The sequence below is a fragment of the Coregonus lavaretus genome (assembly GCF_964263955.1).
Source record: "Coregonus lavaretus genome assembly, chromosome: 39".
Lineage (NCBI taxonomy): Eukaryota > Metazoa > Chordata > Actinopteri > Salmoniformes > Salmonidae > Coregonus > Coregonus lavaretus.
In genome coordinates this window covers 19,883,460-19,906,352 of record NC_140026.1, presented here as the reverse complement: position 1 = coordinate 19,906,352, position 22,893 = coordinate 19,883,460, and the positions used below count along the sequence as shown (strand labels likewise).

Below are 22,893 nucleotides of genomic sequence, written 5' to 3'. Positions count from 1 at the left end.
TACCACAATTCCAGTGGGTCAGAAGTTGACTGTGCCTTTAAACAGCTTGGAAAATTCCAGAAATCTATGTCATGGCTTTAGAAGCTTCTGATAGGCTAATTGACATCATTTGAGTCAATTGGAGGTGTACCTGTGGATGTATAAAAATGTTTAGACCTCCACAAGTCTGGTTCATCCTTGAGAGCAATTTCCAAACGCCTGAAGGTACCACGTTCATCTGTACAAACAATAGTACGCAAGTATAAACACCATGGGACCACGCAGCAGTCATACCACTCAGGAAGGAGACACGTTCTGTCTCCTAGAGATGAACGTACTTTGGTGCAAAAAGTGCAAATAAATCCCAGAACAGCAGCAAAGGACCTTGTGAATATGCTGGAGGAAACAGGTACAGAAGTATCTATATCCACAGTAAAACGAGTCCTATATTGACATAACCTGAAAGGCCGCTCAGCAAGGAAGAAGCCACTGCTCCAAAACCGCCATAAAAAAGCCAGACTACGGGTTGCAACTGCACATGGGGACAAAGATCGTACTTTTTGGAGAAATGTCCTCTGGTCTGAAGAATCAAAAATATAACTGTTTGGCCATAATGACCATCGTTATGTTTGGAAGAAAAAGGGGGTTGCTTGCAAGCCGAAGAACACCATCACAACCGTGAAGCACGGGGGTGGGAGCATCATGCTGTGGGGGTGCTTTGCTGCAGGAGGGACTGGTGCACTTCACAAAAGAGATGGCATCATGAGGAAGGAAAATTATGTGGATATACTGAAGCAACATCTCAAGACATCAGTCAGGAAGTTAAAGCTTGGTCGCAAATGGGTCTTCCAAATGGACAATGAACCCAAGCAGACTTCCAAAGTTGTGGCAAAATGGCTTAAGGACAACAAAGTCAAGGTATTGGAGTGGCCATCACAAAGCCCTGACCTCAATCCTATAGAAAATGTGTGGGCAGAACTGAAAAAGCATGTGCGAGCAAGGAGGCCTACAAACCTGACTCAGTTACACCTGCTCTGTCAGGAGGAATTGGCCAAAATTCACCCAACATATTGTGGGAAGCTTGTTGAAGGCTACCCGAAACGTTTGACCCAAGTTAAACAATTTAAAAGGCAATGCTACCAAATACTAATTGAGTGTATGTAAACTTCTGACCCACTGGGAATGTGATGAAAGAAATAAAAGCTGAAAGAAATAATTCACTCTACTATTATTCTGACATTTCACATTCTTAAAATAAAGTGGTGATCTAAGACAGGGAATTTTTACTAGGATTAAAATGTCAGGAATTGTGAAAAACTGAGTTTAAATGTATTTGGCTAAGGTGTATGTAAACTTCCGACTTCAACTGTACATATTACCTCAATTACCCTACCTCTTACCCCTGCACATTGATTCGGTACCGGTACTCCTTGTATATAGTCTCGTTATTGTATTGTGTGACTATTTCATGTTTAGCACATTTTTCATACTTTTTAACTCTATATTGTTGGGAAAGGGCTCGTAAGTAAACATTTCACGGTAAAGTCCACACCTGTTGTATTTGGCGCAATTTTATTTGAAGTGAGATTCAGGCACAAGATGAACATCGCTGGACTTGGCCAAAATGTCAGTTATTTTGCTCTCGATTCAGTGGGAGGTTGAGCAAACAAGGTCGTTTCAATGTGAATTAAGGTGCCGTGAGCTTTCAGTTTGGTCATGTAGTAGGTCAATCTAACAAAAATGACTTTGTTTAACTCGTGGACATGTAGCACTCCACAAACACAAAACCAACCACAAACCACCACTATTGTGCTGAGAAAGGATCAGGAAGGCATGCAACATGTGCAGTGTACACAGCCTACACATTTTGTATCGATGAGGGACCAACTTGTACTTGTACAGTACTTGTGTGTGCTGTTGTGCAATAGTAGGCCAATGCTTATACTGAAGGACACAAATCCATGACACTGAGCCTGTGTCTCAATTACATGACAGAAGTTAGCCTAAACTACAAGTCTGTTCATATGATCTACCCATGTGTAGTTGTGGGGCCTTCATTAGACTTTCTCTTATTGTTACTTCCTCCCTACTTCCTTCCTCCCCTTTGGTGGTTCTTGGTTTCCCCCAGGCCTACACAGCATGGCAGAAGCCCAGATCAAATGAAGGCTCATGTTAGGCGTGTGCAGGGATATCCAGGACTGGGCCACCAGAGTCGTCAAGGCAGCTCATGGAGGACAGAGCACCTGGCATTTGTCTCCACTCGCCCTGCACCCACCCCACTTCCCATTTATGACCATATTCCTGTAGGGCAAATTCCTCCCTCTCACCACCACCACACGCACACGTTTGGCTGCAATGGCTCTGCTGGTTCTGGCGGGGAAACGGTTATGGGAGATTCGCGCCTATGGGTGTATGTAATGTATTTGTAAAGGGGCCGGTGAACACACCATGGCCATGAAAGAGAACATTTGAAAGCAAATGGAGAAAGACAATGAGATGCTTTCTGACATAAATGCAGAATGTTTACCCCCCTTTTTCCTCCTTTCTAAAGGCAAAAGATTGAAGAGCCCTTGGCTATTCCTGGCGTCCTTTTGCATTCTCCTTGGGTGCCGTAAAACCGTAAATCTCCCAGCTTGCTTTTCTGCTAATAACAGTCCCCACTTTGTTGAGTTTCTTTACTGAACGTGTGAGGAGCTGGCAACCCTCTGAAAGGCCTACTGATTTATCTCAAGGTCTAAATATGACTCAGTTATTCCCATCTTGACACTGACAAAGGAACTAGACTGATCTGTAAAAAAATATTTCCCAGCTCTCTAATCCTTTGCACAGAGTAGCAAATTGAACTAAATTGCACAAAGAAATTGTCTTCAGAATGCAACAGTTACTCATGCAACCTGGATCTAGCAGAACAACATTCTAAACCTGCAAACATTATCGTCGCTTTTTATGGGCAGCTTTTTTGGCTTTGTCAAAATGGGGCACTGAGAGTTAAATTCATGGAGGTGGGGTGGTGGTGGTTTAGGAGGTATCCATTTCCTGTTACCGTCCTAACAAAAGCAGCCGCTCTGCAGCTGAACACCAACCATGTTTATGAGCCACCCCTTTGGACTCTGTCATTAGATCTTTATTGCCTGGTCATGCGGAGGATGAGACTGACCAACAGAACAGACCCACTTTTAAAACCAGAGGATTCAATAACCTTCTTCCTGCACCAGGTAGAACCTCCACTCTGCTTCCTAATACTAAACAGTCCAGTAGGCTCTATGGGCATACTCATATGGTAATGTGTAAAAATGCTACAGAGGAAGATTGATTCCTATCTGTTGTTCCTGAATGTGAAGCTGTAACAGTAGCAAAAACAAAATGGACACACTTCATAGCTCCAAAAGTACACCTGGTTTCCAAGGTCACACCTGGTTTCACCACTCACTGATTTGAAGGAAGGGACAAAAACTAGTAGACACTGGCCTTGAGGACCGGAATTGCTCATCCTTGAAGCAATCCTTTTTTTAAACTTAGGTTAACATCTTTTCACAGTAGAGCCCAGACGACATGAAAGTATAATTAAACTCTTATTTCCAATGTGGTCAAGACAGACAGCACTAACCTACAAACACAAAATACATATAGGCTCCACTCACATCTGATTTGGTGGACATATTGTCCTCCATGTCCGAGTCGTTGGCGTCCGTCAGCTCCGAGAACGGAGGTAGCGTCGGCGCCTTCCTGCGCTCCCCCAGCGCCTCGCCACCGTCCACCCGCAGTTTAGCGGGCCGCACCTGGGATTTGTCCTTCAGCAGTTTCTTCTCCGAGTAGTGGGACTGTGGGTGCGGCAGCAACGAGCCCCCCGACGGCTTTAACGTCAACTCCGAGAAGCCCTTCTTGCGCTTTTTGGTCAGGTGGTCCTCGCCGTCGGTGATGGACAGTCGCTTGTTAGTCCCTGTCCCATTCCCAGCCCCGTGCGAGTAGCCCCCATCCTGCCGGTGCTCCTTGGACATGGCCTTGGGCTCCTTGAAGCCCATCTTGGGGATGGGGGGGTTGTCCCGAAGAAGAGGCTGGTTCTCTTTAGGTTTCTTGGATGAATCTTTGGAGGCTTTGCTTGGTTCCCTGCCACAGTCTCTGAAGGCACTTTTGGGCTCTTTCAAAGGCTTGTCCTTGTGGTCCTTGGAGGGTTTGTGGAGCTTGGATGAGCTGCTGCTGCTGGTGGTTGTGGTGAGGAGGGAGTCAGTTCCTTTGAAACCGTCCTGCGGCAAAAAGCACAAAGATTAGGTCTCAATTTATTTGGATAGTCTCCTATAGATGGTCGATCAAGCTATCAACTTATATGCATCAACAACTTCTTAGGTTAAGTTGGGTTTTGAGCTACCTTTAGGTTTAATGGATAGTTGAACAGTTTATTGATAGTTAGTGAAAGATCTTAAACATTCCATAAGTGATTATCAGAATAACAAGTTCTACCATTTGGTTTAAATATAGCCCCCACAAGCTATGTACATAATGAAAGGTTAGTTCAGCCCTAACTAACACTATGAGGATTGCACACTGGCAAGAGGGAAGATGGAGAAATCCCGCCTCAGGGTCAGTGGACACGATGGGGCAAACACCTAATTAGTCTGTTTGTTCCACTTTGTTGCTAATCGTCAACATGTCGAAGACCTCAGCTAATTGTAACTCCCTGGATCCATAGCAGACGGTAAGGGCCTAAAATTACATTTTTGACCTCAATGGCTTTTCTATATACCACTTTAATTAGTCTAGACCACAACTGTTGACTAGATATCCAGGAAAAGTGTTAGGGATGATACAATTTGAGGTTTGCCACCAGTGAGATTTGTTGGGGTCAATAAATCGAGAGAAAAAAGAAATCACACTACTGGGGAGTATTTACTTGGCTTCCAGCGCAGAAGGCTTGATTACAATGCTCAAATCAATACGCCCCTGACAAATAAATGAGCAAAGAAAAGGTTTGGTCTGGTCATGGCATTTTAAAAAGGAGTCTTAATACTTAGTGTTCATTTAGAGAAAGCCCTTGTGCCACTCTGGGGCTCAGTACTACTCGGTCAATAAAGAGCAAGTCTATTCTAGAAGAAAAGAAAAGAAGGTTTACTTGAGAAGAGAGCTGTGAACTTGTTTTGTCCAGAATGTGGGGGAAGGGAGGGAAGACTCAACAGCTGTAAGTGCGACCTTAAAAGTGGCGCGGCCGGTGAGCAAACCTGGAGATGGAAGCGACTAAAGCCAGTGCATTTTCTTTTCTCTAACTAAACGACACAGGCTGTTTGTCCCCGGGTCACGCCTGCTGGCCTCACGTCAATATTTCATCAATGCCATATAGCCATTAAGCAAGTCTAGACGGGGGGGGGGGTTACGACCTGCCTAAACTACCTCCAAAACCCTTTTATTTTGCTCCTGACCGTAGGACCTTTTGGACGTAAAGCTGCTAACCCGCTCACACAAAACTACTCCCACCAACCCCCACCCCAACAAACACTCTGGCTGCCCACCCCCCACGTCCCCAGGGCCAAAAACTTTAAAGGCCGTTTCTCGCAAAGTTTTACTGGTCTGAAAGTGATGCTCTTCACCAATAACAGTTCCAATACATTAACTGGCCACAAAAACAGCATCCAAACCCCCCCCCCCCCCCCCCCCCACCGGTACTAGGTACTCCACATAGAGTATATGGATGTGTGAATCATACACTTTACTGCATTCTACTTGTTACAATGACCTGCTACTTAGCGCTATGTACAGAGAATATTACTTTCAAAGCTGCTTATGCACCTTATAACTGTCAAGGCAATTGAGAAGCTAACTTGTTCTTAACTCCAAAACAGCACAATGAGTAATGTGCAACAATTGAGTTTTGGTAGTGTTGTTTCGCCTATAACAATGCACTTACATTCAAGTAAAACTCGACAGACTGCCCATAGCAAATCAGTTACACTTCAAAAAGCCATGTCGGGTACAAGTGAACCGGAGGGAGAGGAGACAACAGTAGGTGGGTTGCCATTGGACGTTAGTAGAAGATAATGGTAGAACTACTGTGCGTGTGTGACCTCTCTGCTCAGTAATCCATCACACACACACAGTCTGTTTGGATTGGAAACCGTTTCCATGTGCACTGGGCCTCTCGTAACCCAGCCCTGCCGGAGTGGGCTCTTCCAGGCCGCGGTAAATGATACCATTTAAAGGGCCTAAATAGAAGCAACATGTCAGTTTATTGACATGTAGGATTTACGGCCATGACGGATAATACCACATATGCATCTAAAAATCGGCTTTCTGAGACCGCTAGAGAACAACTGCATCACAATGAAACACTGATGTGTACCAAGCTTCAACAGGCTTTAAAACTAAAGTGACTTTTATATACTGCCTAATTGATACATTATGGGCGGTGCTATAACCGTCATTGGTAGCATGGGACCCCAGTGTGTCTGTGGAAGTCATTGAGAATAGGACCATGTGGCCTCGTGGCATGTGGCCCGAGTTGAACGTCTTTTGAAAATCCACAGAGTTTAAATACCCTCAACATCCTTGAACCTAGCCAAGTATGCTGCGTTTATTTATTATTATTTTTTTTTGGGGGGGGGTTTTGATGAAGTGGGAATTCTTTGGGAAGAGGAAGGGAGGGGTTGAGGAGAGGTGGTGTCGGTCTAGCCCTGGTCTGTACCTGGAGACCGCCACTGACCTTTGACCCTGGGAAGGCCTTGCTTTTCTTAGCGTCTGAGAAGGTCAATGTCAGGGAGTTGCTGGGGAGGGTGGGCAGCTTGAGGTGCTGGCCGAACAGAGATGTGGAGCCCTCCTGCATTACCATCACCTGGAAGTAAAACGGGGTCATTTAGCCAACACCTTCATCCAAAGTCACCTAAAGATCATAGGGACACATAATTCATATATAATGTAGCCTGTGGGAATCAAACCTACAACAGAAGAAAAATTATATAGTAATAACACACTGCAATATAAACAGCAGAGAAATTATCAGAATGAGATTGTCCTGATGTGGAAAACCGTTTTCTATTGTATTATATTTTGTGCTCACATGGTCTGGGAGTGAAGAGCTTTATGAATCTATTTGAATATCAAGTACCGCATCAATTGAACAGTTTCATAATTCCTGCTTATTATAGTGGCTTCTGTGTAAAACTAAAGACTGCTTTTGTTTGGGAAAAAAAAAAGTATTAAGGCTAACGGATTATTGTAGTGTTCTTGTCGATGCCAAGAGCAGCAACCCTCCTCAAAAAAAGATACTCGACCACTTAACACGGCACGTTATTCCTGGAACCGCTCACAGACAGTCATTACTTTGCATGGAATGACAGTGAGCACGCGCGAGCAAAGAAAAGACAACACAGCTGCTTCCCTGTGTGTCTAAATTTGAGTGTGCGTTTGTTTGGTGTCACTTCAACATAGCAGCCGAGGGAAGAATAAAGACATTTCATGTCTTGCTTAGCGGCAAGAGGTAAACAAAGGGTTAAAGTTACACTGGGAACATGAGGCCCGTTTCTCTGAGGTTGAACTGATCTGCTGTGAGTCAGCACCAAAACTACTCAGTAAGCATTTCCTTTGATACAACTATCCCTACCTTCCAGTCTTTCCATTAACCTCTCTCCAAATGAAACAAACAGACGTCAAACTCTTTTAGGAGGAGGATAACAGAGCTAGGCGGGGTGGGTTCTGCCTTTACAATGGTAGGGGAAACACTGGGTCAACAACATGGGGAAAGTCTCAGATATAATAGAAGCTTGCCCAAATGTGCATATTGGATACAGGTCTTGGATAGAAGTCTATATTGTCAGATCCAATCGTTGAATGTCATAGTGAGTGACCAATAGCATTGCAGCTTCAGTATCAACACATTAGTATGTGTAAACATCTCTATTGGAAGAAGGAGAATGTTACAGTTCACATGATTAGTCTTACTTGAGAGTCTTCCGAACTTCTTTTGTGAGGATCCCGTTGCTGTGAAGGACACATAAAGCATGTTAGTGCACACACACCAATCAGCTCTATTGGAGAAGGCCTCAAAACCTCCCGAGTAGGCTGAATAAATGTCGCTCTGGCAAACCAGTCCCTTGTTAATTAAACCATGTCAGTCAGCGCATCCGTTTCCAATCTTATTTGTTTCCTCTGAAAAGGCCTGTAGACATTAAGGTGTATGATGTCATGCGCAAAGACAAAAAGCATTGGCGTGTTACTGGAATTAGCATGGCAGTGGCCAGCTAAAAATAAAAACACACCCATGACCTTGCAAATTGCATATGTTCCTGAAGCTATTGTCCACTGAAAAAAACAAATAAATTCCGAAATTGACATTTCTATGTGGGCACTCAAGGCTTTCGGGAGGGCAGTGGGAAGAAAGAAAAAAACTAAATCAAAAGCACTCAGTTCCGGTTGTAAAACGTCATGACAGTAGTTCCGATAAGCCCATTTGTCTGCCAATGGCTGGCCTGATAAGCCCATTCGCCTGCCAATAGCTGGCCTGATGTGCGACCGACATGGTTCATACCTCGTGGCCAGCAAGGTCAAAGTTCTTATGTCATCTGGATGTTTTTAAAGTGCTACTCATTCCATTCAACTTCTGATTTGTCATTTAATAATTTACCTCTCCAGGTGTTGGCCATACTGGATATGAAGACCTATTCTCCAGCTCTGCTCTCACAGCTGAATCAGGTGTTCAAGCAATGCTGGGGCAAAAGCCTACCTATCCCGTATGGCCACCCATGCTTAAGGCTATTAGGATAAACACCCACTATTGAGATGCACCCCTGGTCAAATTTCCCTCTCCCACCCCCCAGTCCTGTCATCTCATACCCCGCCGGCTTTAAGCAGCTTCCTGCGGAACTCCTCCGTGGGGTTGTTGAAGGTGAGCTTCTCGCAGCGCAGGTGATTGACAGGCGGGTGGCCGTCCAGGTGTAGGAACAGGTCGTAGTCGAAGCGCACTTTCTTAGGTTCTTCCTGAGAGGTGCAGTGGGACATCCGTAGGAACAAAAGAAAGGAGAGAAGTCAGTTGCGTACCAAAGTCCAAATGGTAAAAATTTATATATTGATAGAGTCCTCTTTCGTACAAAGGCAAAGAAAGTGTTAACCATCATAGTCGGTAAAAAGAACTACGCAAATGAAAAAACTAAAACACTTTGGGGGGCATTACCAACTTTTTAAATGCTATTTTTAGATTATTAAAGCTCCCAATATGGGATGATCATAGTCTCTGATACAGCAGGTTTTAAGCCAAATGTTTACAGGTTGCAATCTTTAGTAAGCAATGCAGGTCGAAACATTGTTAAATGTACCTTATTTCTGAAGTAAACTTCAATGGGCAAGATGAAGCCTGCGTATCCACACTCCTCCACTTTATAGGGTGGATCCTTGCACACTGAAATATAGAGAGGGAGAGAAAAGATTTGCTTTTCACTCAATGCTGTGTGCTCACTTGTAAAGACGTAATCCTTAGTCCTCTGAAACAAAAAAGGATATGAATCCCGTGTGCTCCCTGTGTCTCCTCACCTCCCAGTGTTTCTAATGTGTCTGTCACTAAAGCCTTAAAAAAAATGGAGGGTGATTCTCCATTCTCCTTTTATCACACAAATGTGATAAAAGAAAACAACCAATCTAATCCCAACTACAAGCAACAGCAAAGTCTCAAAGTACCAAATATATTCCTCTTAAACAAAACAAAAAAGTATTTAAACCTACATATTCATCAAGGTTACCTTCAGATTACAAACAGAAAGTCCTTAATGTGTGTATGAGACATTGGCACTAATGGGAATTGGAATGTCTCTTGCTGCCAGCCACACTCCCTCACAACTTCCCACTGCCAAGGTACTACCTGAAACCGCTCCCTCTACTGGGATCTCATTAGAAACATGAAGACCATTTCCGCCACCAATCTGATGCAACATGGATATCAGAAACTCTGGGCTAATATTAGATATACATACATCTCAAATCCTGGGATCCACCTGGCAGCCCACGACATGAAAACGCTTGGTTCCCATCAAGCTTTTCAGGACAAACAACCTACGCTCCAGGTCAGATGACCCCCTCGGAGACACCTGTTTGTCATTCTCTATGTCCCAGGGAGCTTTGCAGCAAGACTGCCAATTAGTCTGCATGTTCAGTCAGTGTGTGTATTTACTGATAGTAAGGCATCTGAAAGGCAAATTTAAGAGAATCTACTAGCTCCCGTTCAACATCTTTTAGCTTTTGTTAGTCTTTACTGTGTAGTACACGCAACATAACCATAATTGTACAGATTGAACATTGATAAAGCGCTAAGTAACTGTACAATGGGCTCCTTAGCTCATTTAGAGGAGTGGTATAATATACATTCAGTCATACCAACTCTGTCAAGGTCAGACAATAGTCTTTTAAAAAGGCAGTAAAAGCGGGGAATGGCAGGGCACAGCATGACACAGACAACCAACAGGGATAAACAAAAAACATCCAGAGAAAATGGGTTTTAAATGACTGCATTCGCCACCAGTGTACGCCAACCGTTCAAACGTGCCAAATCCGACAGAAAAATAGAGAAACATTTCTCTAAACGTCAAAAACCATTGTCGGAATGGTCTAAACAGTACTCGTCCCCTAGAGAGTCCTGGCTGGCAGTAGCCTAGTACAGAGAGAGAAAAAGCCAAGGGGCCAAACTGCAGCGTCAGACAGGAAGTCAGTTGCTCACGTTACACCAGCTCTGAGCTCCACCCCCTTCTGGGTGACTGACGGCTCGGATGGCTAGACCGGAGTCGACCTCACCGCTGGGGTACGCGCTGCCCCAGAACCCAATAATGCTGAGCAAATATTGTGGGTCGTGATTAATTGCGTGGTCGGGTCAGGTTCAACTACATGCGGCTAAAAAGGTTCCATTCACCGTAGCCGGCCGGACTTATTTATGTAGAACCTGGAAAATATGGGTTGAGCATGAGATGAGCTGCACCACCCAGAAACATAGCGTGGGACAGTCTGGGTTCTGTCTGAGCAGTTCTCTTCTGTGACATAATTAAGCCTCCAGATTATTTTCCTATATGGGGGTGAAGTGGAGAAGCAGGTTTGTCGACCTAAGAGACTGTCTGGAAGGTGGTTTCTCTGAGGGTTAGCTAGCTTCAACACCTGGTCTCTCAGGTATGTTGCTACCTCCCACAGTGTCTCCTACTCATTGCCCAGGCAAGATCACCCCCATCATTTAACACAGCAAAGCTCAACAACCCATTCACCACATGACCCTACATAGGCCTTTTCTCAATTAGATTTGCTCAACTCAAAGAGGGGAGGACCGTCTTCCGTTTGCCTACTAACGAATTGACACGCATCTGTTTCCGGGTCATGGAGGAGAGAGGACGGACTTTTGACCAAATAAAAAAAGACCATAGTCTTGATTGCCCCCAAAGTTGTTAGGGGCTGTAATGTACATTTTTTGGATTCGTCAACCAATGAAGAACACAGCTATTTCATTGTAGCAGTTGTGTGGCTTCTTACATATCGAATCAAATGGTTCACTCTATAGACTTTGTTAAATCACCACAATCCCAATGTTTTGAAACTCTAACCAAGACATTTATAACATTCCCCACTAGAATTCAGGCTCAGACACACTGCGACGAGTGGGTGGCCGCGCTTGACCATCCTATCGCTTGCTGTACTTGACCATCCGATGTTATTGTGCATTTCCTCTCTTAGCCTATACCAGTAGACTTTGCAGTATTTCAATGCAGGATCACTGTTCCGTAGTAAAACTCATGTGGCAACAAAACTGGACAGCAACCAGTGGAGAGTAGATCACCTTTACAAGCAGTGCGCTTCTAATCTACACATCATAGCAGCAACAAGTGACCCTAGAAGGAATTCAAATTGATGAGAAAAGATTTACCGAGCCAATACATTGGCTATGTTAGCATCTCTGTGTGTCACATCAGACAGGAAAGGGGAAGAAGGAAAGCAAATTAAATGACTGAGCTTTGAGAGGGGTTTGGCTTGGCGGTACCATCTTGGCTATGGTTCCCTATTCGAAGTTGAAAAGGTCACTGTACATGTGAAGAAGCAACTGGAAGGCAGGTTAGCGTTTTTCGTAATGAGTGGTCACTAATTGGCACAGCCAAAAAGTTACAAAATCTGATTTTAAACCTAACCACACTGATAAACCTAATGCCTAACCTTGACCTTAAATTAAGACCAAAAATCATATTTTTGTTTTCATGAATTATTTTCATATAGACCATTTTGACTTTGCAGCAGGCCCATCTAGCAGAAATCATTCAGTTCTGCCTACAAGACTCATCCCAATAAACATCAACCTGCAACTGGAAGAGCGAGGTGCACTCATTGACCTGTAACAGGAACTTTGACAACGATTAGAGCAAAGTTCGGAAGGGAGAGAGGGCCGGCCTTTTTATTGAGCAGGCCCGAGGCACTCCCCCCGTGGATCAAGCCGCGATGTCAATCAAAGAACAATGCATTTGCCATTTCCCCAGAGACTGGTTTGTAATGAGCCAGAGTTGGACGACAGAACTGAACAGTAAAATTAAAAAGTTTAAGACATCTTGCGCCTACTTCACCAACCGCTCCTTCTGCTCATGAAATCAGATTTCCCCTCTTACCCCTTGCCCTCCCCCTATTTGCACCCCCTCATCTCAAATGGCGAGTGTTTAACTTTATGCGCCTTTACTGCATCGTGCTTAGGATTAGTGCCATCATCCAATTGAGTTGCATAGAGGTTAAGAGCGTTGGGCCAGTAGCCGAAAGGTCGCTGGTTTGTTCTGCCCTTGAGCAAGGCACTTAACCCTTATCAACTGCTCCCCGGGCGCCGATGATGTGGACGTCGATTAAGGCATCCCCCCGCAACTCTCGGATTCAGAGGGGTTGGGTTAAATGTGGAAGACACATTTCGGTTGGATGCAGTCAGTTATGCAACTGACTAGGTATCCCCTTTCCCTACAGGTTTAATTGAACACTTTCCCTTCCCTAACAGATACACTTAACCTCTGTAAGGTAACTGTTAGAATACAGATTATCCACTTACACTATGCGGAACTTTACCCTAAGGCACTTTCTGTCAAGTTGATTCGTCAAAGAGGCTGAATTAAAAGATTTCGTAGAGGACATGCTATCATACTCCATATTATAACATATGGTGGAGAAGAGCTTGCAGCTCAGAAAGGGCCTCCCGTCTGCCTATGGAACAACAGAAACCGGAACATACTGGTAACTGGTCAAATATCGACACCTAAACAACATAGTTATATTTTAAGCTCTATTCAACGGCGATCAAGCTTGCAGTTTAAACACCAGAGTAATTTGAAAGCTAGTCTTTAGTCTGACTACTTCTACTGGTCGACATTTGGTCCATGACTCAGCTGAAACACCATTATCCATGACTCCGCAGCCTCGACAATAACGTTCCTGTTTCTGTTGTTCCGTAGGCAGACAGTGCACTAACTGTGTTGCATCATTTAATTGGAACATCTAGATTCCAGTGTCTAAAAATGGCCATCAAGCCACAGTGAATGACGTCCATTTTTTATCGCACGTCCCAGCTGTGAGGTCTTGAATAACAGCCCGTGCTGTGCAGAAAGGTCAAGCGTCTTCCCAACTGGAAAGGATAGCACAGAGGTGATTTCAAGTCCATTTTTAGGTCCAACTTTAATGTTGTAATTCTTATGTGTCTCCTTTGAACTTGCTATGAGAAACAAGAATTACAACAAGTGTTGACAAAAGCTTTGTTTAATGTGTCTACAAGTTATGCTTTGCTTAAAGGGTCTAAATATTCATATTCTAAATTGTGAACTCCCAGACTCTACAGAATCAAATGAAGTTGTGATAAGGAACAATGATCATTCTCCTGAAACAAACTTCTGGACAGCGAGTCTGCTTACATTGAGACTATTTAATGGTGGTGTGAGCTGCTCAATCTATGGAGAGTAATGATTAGATGCGCCGCAGGGGTGAGTCCTCAGTCCGCTGCTGAACATCCTCCCTCACCCTCCCCCAAACCACCATGCTCACGATGCTCCACACACGGGCCAGTGTACGCACGAGGAGAGGTCACCTGCTCCTCTTTGGACTAATCGAGTTAGCAAGGGACTTAAGACGCAGGGGGCCAGTTGCTAAGCTCTTAGGTAAAAGCCAACACCGCAAAAAAGGTGTCACCCAGGATATCCCCTGGTCAAGCAAGTGCCACAGGGGCAACAGGGCCAAACAATGGAAGGTGGCAGGTTATGGCCTTAAAAAGGAGTTGACTGAAGAGTTCCAAACAGTATTGCGCAATGCTCATGTAAAGGGGGGTGGAGTGTAGACCATGCGGTGGTCTTCATCAAATCTGCTCATTCATTTGGCCAAGCTGCGGCCGACCTGAAATAACAAACCATTTGCAAAATGAAATTGGTCTGTCGATAATTGGTCCCAGGCATGGACTTAATTACCACAGGTCCAACGCTCTCCTCTCCCCGTTCACATCCCCCTCCAGCTTTTTTCTTCTGCACTGTTGACCTATATGACTGGCTGCAGACTGATGTACAAGCCCATGAGCAGCCCTAGACTGATTACAGAAAAATGCTAATCTAAGCATTTTCATTAGGACCTCATTGCCACAACATGGGTGACAGTCTGCCCAATCAAAAAGGGGAAGGAAGTGGAATGTGATCTGAAGAGAACCGGAACTAACAATCTAGAACTAGGGGGAGTTTATTTATCCTCATTCTCTATCCTTGTATCAAACACTAGAGTAATTCTTCAAGCAGGCTGCTACACAAATACCTGAAAGTCATCAGCACCAAAACTTGTCCTTATAGTTTAAGACGGTTTAGTGTAGTTTTGACCACTACTGTAGCAACAGGAACCAATCCTGATCTGGCAACTCATGCGCTAATCAAAGACATAAAGCCTGTTTCCTGCTGTTCATATAGGCAGTTTGCTCCCATTTGCCAATGCGGAGTGGAAGTTTGAATTAGTGGAGAGAGACGCTCCAATGCTCAGACAAAACAACCATGCAATGACGAGAGGAATATTAGAAAACAGGGGGCTAACCAGGGATGAGAGTGCTTCCCCAAAGCACACCTTGCCATATGGGGGGTGGGGACTCAAAACACAAAAAGGTGTGATTCTGCACCTACCACATTGGAAGACACCAAAGACGGGGAGGGGGTTGTGTCCCTGAAGCTACAGGGTGTCATGGTAGCAGCTCTCACATACACAAAACACTCAGTGGGATGTGGTATTTCTCCTAGACTGCCACAGGTCCTGAGAGAGAGATTGAGACCTCAGGGGGAGTACATGAACAATACCAACCTCGTAACATAATCATAAACATCTGTCACTCAGATACGGTGGACCACCTCCTCAAGCCTCCCTTACGACGTCATACAAGTCATTCTTACTATTCTACCTGATTATAGTACGGGCACCATCAGTGCAAGGAAAGAGTATTTTAGGTGATGATGGTTGGATCTCCTGAGAATAGGCTGGCCTACTCCATCACTACAGCATAAAAATAAAAAAAAAGGACGGCTTCTTCAAGTTCCCTCTAGTGCCTTTCGGTTTCCCCATGGTTTCTGCACATATACCCCACCCCCTTTTGTTCTGAAATAGACAACCACTGATCTCTAGCCTAGATCATGAGGGTGCAACTTCCCGTCCCATACACCCCTCTCCTCTACTGATCCAAAACAGCTGAATGTGAGCGTACTGAATGATGATTCACAGCTGAGAGCACTGAGGGAAAACACTAAACACTAAGCTTAACAGTCCATGGCTGACCTCATCAAAGTAAACCCCAAACGAGCGCATTCTTTTTTATTGTCTTAGAAAACACTATTCATAACAATATTGGAAAGACTTGGTAATTAAAAACTAAGATCATTAGTTAGAAAAAATGTCATTCAAAGCAAGACAATGCATTTATATTGAGCAAAAAACATCAGCACGCTCTCACCAGCAAGTCGTTATGCGAACAAAGGCATGTTACCGGCCAAACAGATTGGGTTAGTCAGTCTGCATGGGACCTTGACTGAACTGGGTATAGTTTTCCCGCCCAGTCCCCTCTTAGATTTGTAGTCTCTCCCTGATGCCAGCTATCCCATGTAATTGACCATTAGGGGCCAATATGGTAAGGGGATACATTCCTTTAGCCAAAAACCCCAAACCCAGCCCACCACACCGACCCCCCCTCTCCAATCAACGAACGAGGGCAAGAGGTTTACTAGAAACAGGGCGCACATGCCGTAATTGGCACCATACTAGGGTGATCGGTTGCTGGGTATAATTCCATTATGGTTCTAATTAAAAGGCCATTAATGGTGGCCGCAGCGACCAATCTCACTCCCTCGCAAGGTGATTTAATTTCCTGTACAGTATAGTTTTCAGCGTACCTTGCTGAGCTCCCCGGCTTGTAAAAGGCTTAAGAACGCCAAATCCCCCCTCTGCCATATTTTACCCAGGGAGCCTTGCTGTCAGCACGGCGGCTAGCCATCGGTCAACAAGGCCATTGGTGGTCCCTCCATCACTCCCCACGTTCAAGCTGCTCCCCCAGCCTTCAAAGCACTCTCTCAGACCAGAGCCTCACCAGGTTTTCATTTGATTCTTCATCCTGTCTAGTTCCACTGTAATAGTGGAGGCATGATGGGAGATTTCATAAATATATATTTTTTATATTAAACAATTTCTTATAAAATCTGTGCTTTTGAAAAAAAGTAACTAACAATTTCCTCTAATAGAATATAGCCATCCATTACGCACTTGCAACCTCTTCTACACATTTCTCTATGGCCTTTTTTTGAAGGCAAAATTGGCATTGCGGTTAAAGATACATTACATGGAAGGACAACAAAGCTATCAGGAAACGCAGGCAGTTGCCATCGCCTGCCAACCACCTCGCCCACCCAGGCACAGACTACGCGAAACAGAACAAAGCTGGTGTTGCATCACCCGTTTGTCATCACTGCCTCCATGCCTTCGGATTACCCCCAAGCTCCTCTGTACCAGAAAGTATTCCCCACTTTTGTAGATACCGTTCTGGAGAAAGTCTCCCTTGAGATTAAGGGTTGCTTTATAGATTAGGCACAATGTTGCTGTGTGAAAACACTTTAATGACTGAGTCATCTAGTCAATTTCTAATTTAAAAAGTATTTCAAACCATTCTGAATCAAATATTTGCACGACTAAATATTACTTTGATTTAAATTACGGGTAAGGACGGCCAAAAAATACAGACTAATCTTTTATAATTCCTATGACAGGCCGGTCTTTGAAAAAGTGACCGATTACAAAAAATATGATAAACCCAGAAGGAAAAACCTGTTCCTTGGCCCACATTTCCTAAATGTTAAACTAAAAGAAACAGGTAATTTATTTTTCCACTGACTTTATTATTGAGCCTGTGGTTTGTGGGATTTATGACAATTTGAGTGGAGTCGAGTTCCCAGCCATGTTCAGGGGTCGAGTTAATCTTCTCACTGCTTGCCAAACTGACAACGGCCACTGAAGGATTCCCCGTTGCCAAACTCACAGAGCAGCGGGTTGGATTTCTGCCCTGATTCCTTACTGTGCCCACCACATATCAGGTCCCTCATCCCTCTCAAAGTCGTAAGATGCATCTTCGTCTGGTTGAGGTCATGTGCCCGTTTGTCTGAAACCGATGTGGTGATGCTGCCGTCTTGGTCCAGGTCGCTATTGAAAAATAGATTTTTATCTCAACGAGACTAACCTGGTTAAATAAAGGTTAAATGGTTTTAGTCATAATCTGAAATGGGCCTAAATGCAACATAAAGTAGAACAATTGGAATCTGATGGAAACCAGGAGGCGCGAAACGAAAAGGAGCCAAAATAGTTTTCATATCGTGAGGCCACTCGTTTAGACCCTAGTGTCAATTTCCACAAACACTGAATCAGTTTAGTACATCATGAAGACCATGCCATTTGGCTCATTAATTAAATGAGAGGTCCTCACGCAGGGCAGCAAGTTTTGACTTAATGTTCCAGCTTTAGTTTGTGGAGGTGCTGTAAAGTTTGAAAAGAAGGCAAGCGTGAGCAGGGATCAGGAGTGAAAGACCTGCCAACAGACAGCCCTTATAAACAATGCATCAATAACGCACTTCCTCCACCCTCCCTTTCATTGACAAAACTAGGGGAGAGTGAGCATTTACGGCTCAGTTCCTGTTTTTCGGCGGCTGCTCCCCCGCCCCCCCTTCCATCCCTACCCCTTTTTCACTCCTTTCATGCCAGCAGCAGCAGCGGCAGGCAGCCTGCAGTTTCACGGCCCAGGCCCTTTGTGCTCCACCTATACAAGTAGGTATGATTTCTGCCGAGTCGTAAAACAATTACTGGCAAATTCCTGCAGCTCTTTGATTTCTGGCCAGAGGCTGGGGGGGGGGGGGGGGGGAGTGCCATGAGGCGGCTGATGGTACCTCTACTTCCCTGTGGCCCCCCCACCACCCCACCCCTAACTGGGGAGCAGAGGCTTTGTCCAGTGCTGGGAACATCCAAGGAATACTGGAGCTTTGTGACAGTGCAGATCCTGTGGTCTTTAGGAAACAGTAGAATGAACTGAAGGACCCAAGGTGCACTCGCACACAAGGCGTGAGCAGTTGCTAGCCACTAGTTATCTCTAAAACGCCCTGTACCTTCGACTGACTCCCTGTCTCTCCCTGATAAAAAGAACGCCTCAACTATGAAACCTTCTGAGGAATGTACAAATGTATACACCCTCTTTAAAAGTAAAAAGGGGTTCAATGCCAAAAAAAAAGGCATTGAAGGGCCAATATCCAGCTGGCTGGTAGGAGGGGAGAATGTATGTAATTCTGGCATGACTGTTGTCTTGGGGTGACGCTGAGGTAAAGCAACAGTCAGAGGGCAGCGGGAGGAGAACGGGGGGAAACCAAACCAAATGGGCTTCTGGCAGAGGAGTGTTGCTGACAGACCTCCCAAATCATGAGGGGAATCGGGGGAGAGGAATGAGTCACACACTGCACATCTCCGATGGGCAATAATCAGTCTGAAACCAGGGATGACATGTCAAGCCCCAGGGCTGAAGACACAATTATCTCAGCAGAGGTGTGTGGATCTGGTGTCCACAAGCTCTAGGCAAGCGTGAGACTATTCTGGGCTCGACAATCAAACCCGTTGCTGGAAATCGACTTTACGCTTACATTTATCATACCCACCAATTAATAATTAATAACAATGAGGGGATACAAATACATTCAATAAATAATTGCATTCAATTGAAGCTTGTACAACTGCTAGTAAACACAGGCAGTCATGCACACATGCACCTTCACTCCAATATCCAGACAAACGTCTCAACATTTACATTTGACTACAAACTGAACCATGCACATCTAGGCTACAACATCTCCAAACCCAGACTCCCCTAAATGGATCAGAATGTTCTACATTGCAGACAAAGACAATATCGCCATCAATATCAGAGCCAGACAAGATCACATTAGCGAACCCACAACAAAGGGAGGAGAGGAACGCCACACTACATCTAAGACATGTTTAAGCCTGAGGAGATCTCATGTATGGGTACTCCAGTGTCTTGACTTATGTGGCATGTGCACAGGCACAAAATAATGATTAGGAAAGGTAGAGTGAGGATGGGGACAGTTAAAAAGGCTTCATGCAACAACTCCAGGTGCCCAGGAGAGACCCAGGGGCCAACATATTGAGCCAATCATTAAGCTAAGCCACCGCTATGGAGGGAATAGGGCAGGCAGAAAAATAAAAAGCAGCCCTTCACTGTGTCTCAACAGAAAGATCCATTAACGCTTCTCATCAACTTCCCCATTCCATCCCCGTAATGACGAAATGCCCTCCCATTAAAAAGGGACATGCTTTTCATGAAATATTACCCGCACATCCTAAGAGGTACCATCTCAAAACCCGATTAAAAGATGCCAAATGGGGTGCTTAAAGCTACAAAGCAGCATGTGTCATTGGAGCTCATTGCAAAAATAGCCCATTCTCGGTTCCAGTCCAGAGCTAACTTCTTCAGGGTTGGTGCGCTCCGCCGAGACGACAGCGATGCCATTCGGCAGTGGCCGTCGCCACGGCAACACCTGAACACCAGGGCCTAACTGCCGGCGATAATGAGGCGGCGCTGTGACTTTACAGACTGTTGCATCATTAATTTTAATGTGTCGAGTAGAAGCAGCTTCCCTTCCTGGACTGAAACTGGAAATCAGTGCAGCTGTGGGGGAACGCAAGAGGAGAGTCACCGCTAAGTCTCCAGTTCGCTTCCTATGCCCCACAACATTTTCTCTATTGTATTTGAACGAGATATCTGGTGGACAGGTGAGTGAAAGTAATATGATGGAGGAAGAGTAGGTGAACCCCCCCCCCCCCCAAACAATTAGAAAATGAAAAACATTGTTACGCAAAAAAATTGGACTAGAGGATTAGATTTAAAACAACGCTCTGAGAGGCCGTTTTGCCTAATACCTTGTTTACGTCTCTGCCAGTGTGAACTATCAGTTTGCCCATCGTCAGGGAAATATATTTTGCGAGTGACACAAATGTGATCTGCTCAGCTCCCCAAAATCAATAGCGTCACACTTCCCATAGAGCCAATGGTCATGACTTATTACGATCATGCCTTAAACTGTCGCTGAGGTTTTGAATTACGTTTATGACTGAGGAGTCAAGGGAATAGGCCAGCTATTCCCCACTGGTTTTGAGGCAGGTGTGAGAGCATCCTTACAGCACAGAGCATACACTGCATATGATGAGCAAGTGGCCATTTCAGAACCTGAAATAACACGCAAAAAAACAGTGAAAGAAACATATGTATTGAATAGGGAGTCATAATAGGCTTTACTAACAAATCTGTAAAATAGGGAAAGAATACAATGACGGAATCAAGTCAGCCCCCCTAAAAAAAAAAAGAGGTGTATTTGTTATGCTTTGACAGGTGAAGCCCAAGGTAAAAATGGCAGACTAAACCATGTTCCAGTCCATTTATTTTGGGATAGGGTCGGTCTTCACCCCCTCCTTTTCCTCCAGACCTCCTTGCAGCACTAAATATCAGGTTTCCAAGGCTACACAGCATGGCAGCCAATCATAGCCATTTTCTTCAGGTCCGTTTAAAATGTCTTGCTGGCCATAAAACTACAAATTGGAAGCTTTAAATCGAGACAAGAGAGCAAAATAGTGGAGAACGGGGACAGCAACTGACCACTCCTGTTGTCACAAATGTTATCGTCATTTTATTGTCTTCATAATTCATATATAGCCTGCTGTATTCTACATTTAGGATGGATAAAAATGTCCACCATCCACAAGACATATTTTTCAAAGAAAGGTGAGCGAAAAGCTTCCCTTTCAAGTGAGGAGAGGGCACCGGTGTAATCCACAACAGCTGCAGGATGGCTATATTAAAACAGTATAGCCGGCGTTTAGCCGCCTCACAAGAAAAGAGGGAAGTGAGAAAGAGGGGAGAAAGAGAGTAAGTGGGACTGTCCGAGCTACTCACCCTTGGAAGGAGTGTGTGTGTGTGTGTGTGTGTGTGTGTGTGTGTGTGTGTGTGTGTGTGTGTGTGTGTGTGTGTGTGTGTGTGTATACACATCCCTCTCTGCAGGAGGAGGGGCATGTAGCTGTGCCCTTTCAAGACCAGTATTAAAACTGTCGAACACATGCTTGTCTATGCTACAAGGTTTCCCCTCAACTTCTTTGGCATCGCCCGTCAGGGGCCCAATGCTGATCAAAGCTCCCGGAGACGGGTAGGGGTAACCTCCCGGGATACAAAATAATACACCTGATTGTTTACCTTACAAAGGCATCATAAATTTCAGCCAGGCTGAAGACTGGTTGTGGAGGTCTCTTGTACCCAACAGAAGAGCACTGAGAGAGAGCGTTGACGCCACACTGCTCCTGAGGAGGCTTTGGGTTCGATTCCGTCTATTCCACAAATGTGAAATGTAGCCTCTCATAACATACAAGGGTACCTTTTTACTGTTTATTTAGAACACCAGTTAGCTCCCCTAACGGGTAGACAACACCAAGTTTTAGAATAAAATGTGTAAGGCAGTAGTTTGCAAACCAGGATACAGCTTGAACTTGCTAAGGAAGGTTTCAGGCTAAGAGGAGGGTGCCCAACTGGTCAAATTCAGTGATAAGCTGCAAATACATCATCCTTGCAAACAGGATCCAAGGCTGAAAGCATTTAAAGCCATGGCCTAGCCTGAAAACCATGACCTTGTCTAAAAACAGAACGTATGTCACTGTCGGCAACACCACATTTTGATGTGAGACAGTGCTTGTGCTGACATGAAGGTAACTGATCAACAAACCACCATACCCAAAGGTGGCAACACTGCCCATTCCCCAAAACTATTTCAACTGCCCCCCCAAATAACACCAAGTCAATCATCACCCATGCATCCACATTTATTGCGCCTACGTTTTATACGAAACCCGTCGAGCTCAGGAAGTACTTATGCTGGCAATTTGTTACCATGTGAAAACACTGAAGTACCATACTACCAATGTCCCCTCTAAGCTGCGCGCAGAAGGAATATGAGCCTCTACAGTTTTCCCATTTAGGTAACACTATTGACGTTTCGCTCTACTGTGGGAATTGTGATCGAATCAACGCAATATTAGCCACTTTCAATGTAATATACCGAAACAAAATAAATGATGCAAGATTTAGTATGCAAAACTAACTGTGCAAGAGATTTTCTCGTAGGCAGAGCGCATTGGAGTAGGATTCTATTGCACTACTCAGGCCAGTACTTTACACAGACCGGAGCGCCATAACCAATCAGAGCTGCAGTAGGCCTACATACAAATAGGCCATTGCCATATATGGATCTGTGCCATTCACTTTGAACTGGACTGTGTTTAGGCTACAGCGGCCGCGAGTAGATGCTCTTGTTTTAAGATCAAAGTGAGAGCTGCATGTAGCCACGTTTGTTCATATTC

General features: G+C 44.7%; 1 protein-coding gene across 2 annotated transcripts in view; it reads right to left on the bottom strand.

Annotated features, from left to right (window-relative positions):
• mllt3 (MLLT3 super elongation complex subunit) overlaps positions 1-22,893 on the bottom strand; it is a 44,738-nt gene that overhangs the window by 12,101 nt on the left and 9,744 nt on the right. Inside the window, exons 3-7 of one of the 2 annotated variants that reach the window (XM_084155760.1) lie at positions 9,273-9,355; positions 8,794-8,937; positions 7,903-7,941; positions 6,668-6,796; positions 3,621-4,223 (exon numbers count right to left, since the gene is read on the bottom strand). In XM_084155760.1, the coding sequence (XP_084011886.1) occupies positions 3,621-4,223; positions 6,668-6,796; positions 7,903-7,941; positions 8,794-8,937; positions 9,273-9,355 (998 nt within the window). Of the gene's footprint in view, positions 1-3,620; positions 4,224-6,649; positions 6,797-7,902; positions 7,942-8,793; positions 8,938-9,272; positions 9,356-22,893 lie in introns of both variants that reach the window. The other variant, XM_084155759.1, reaches the window with a different exon arrangement.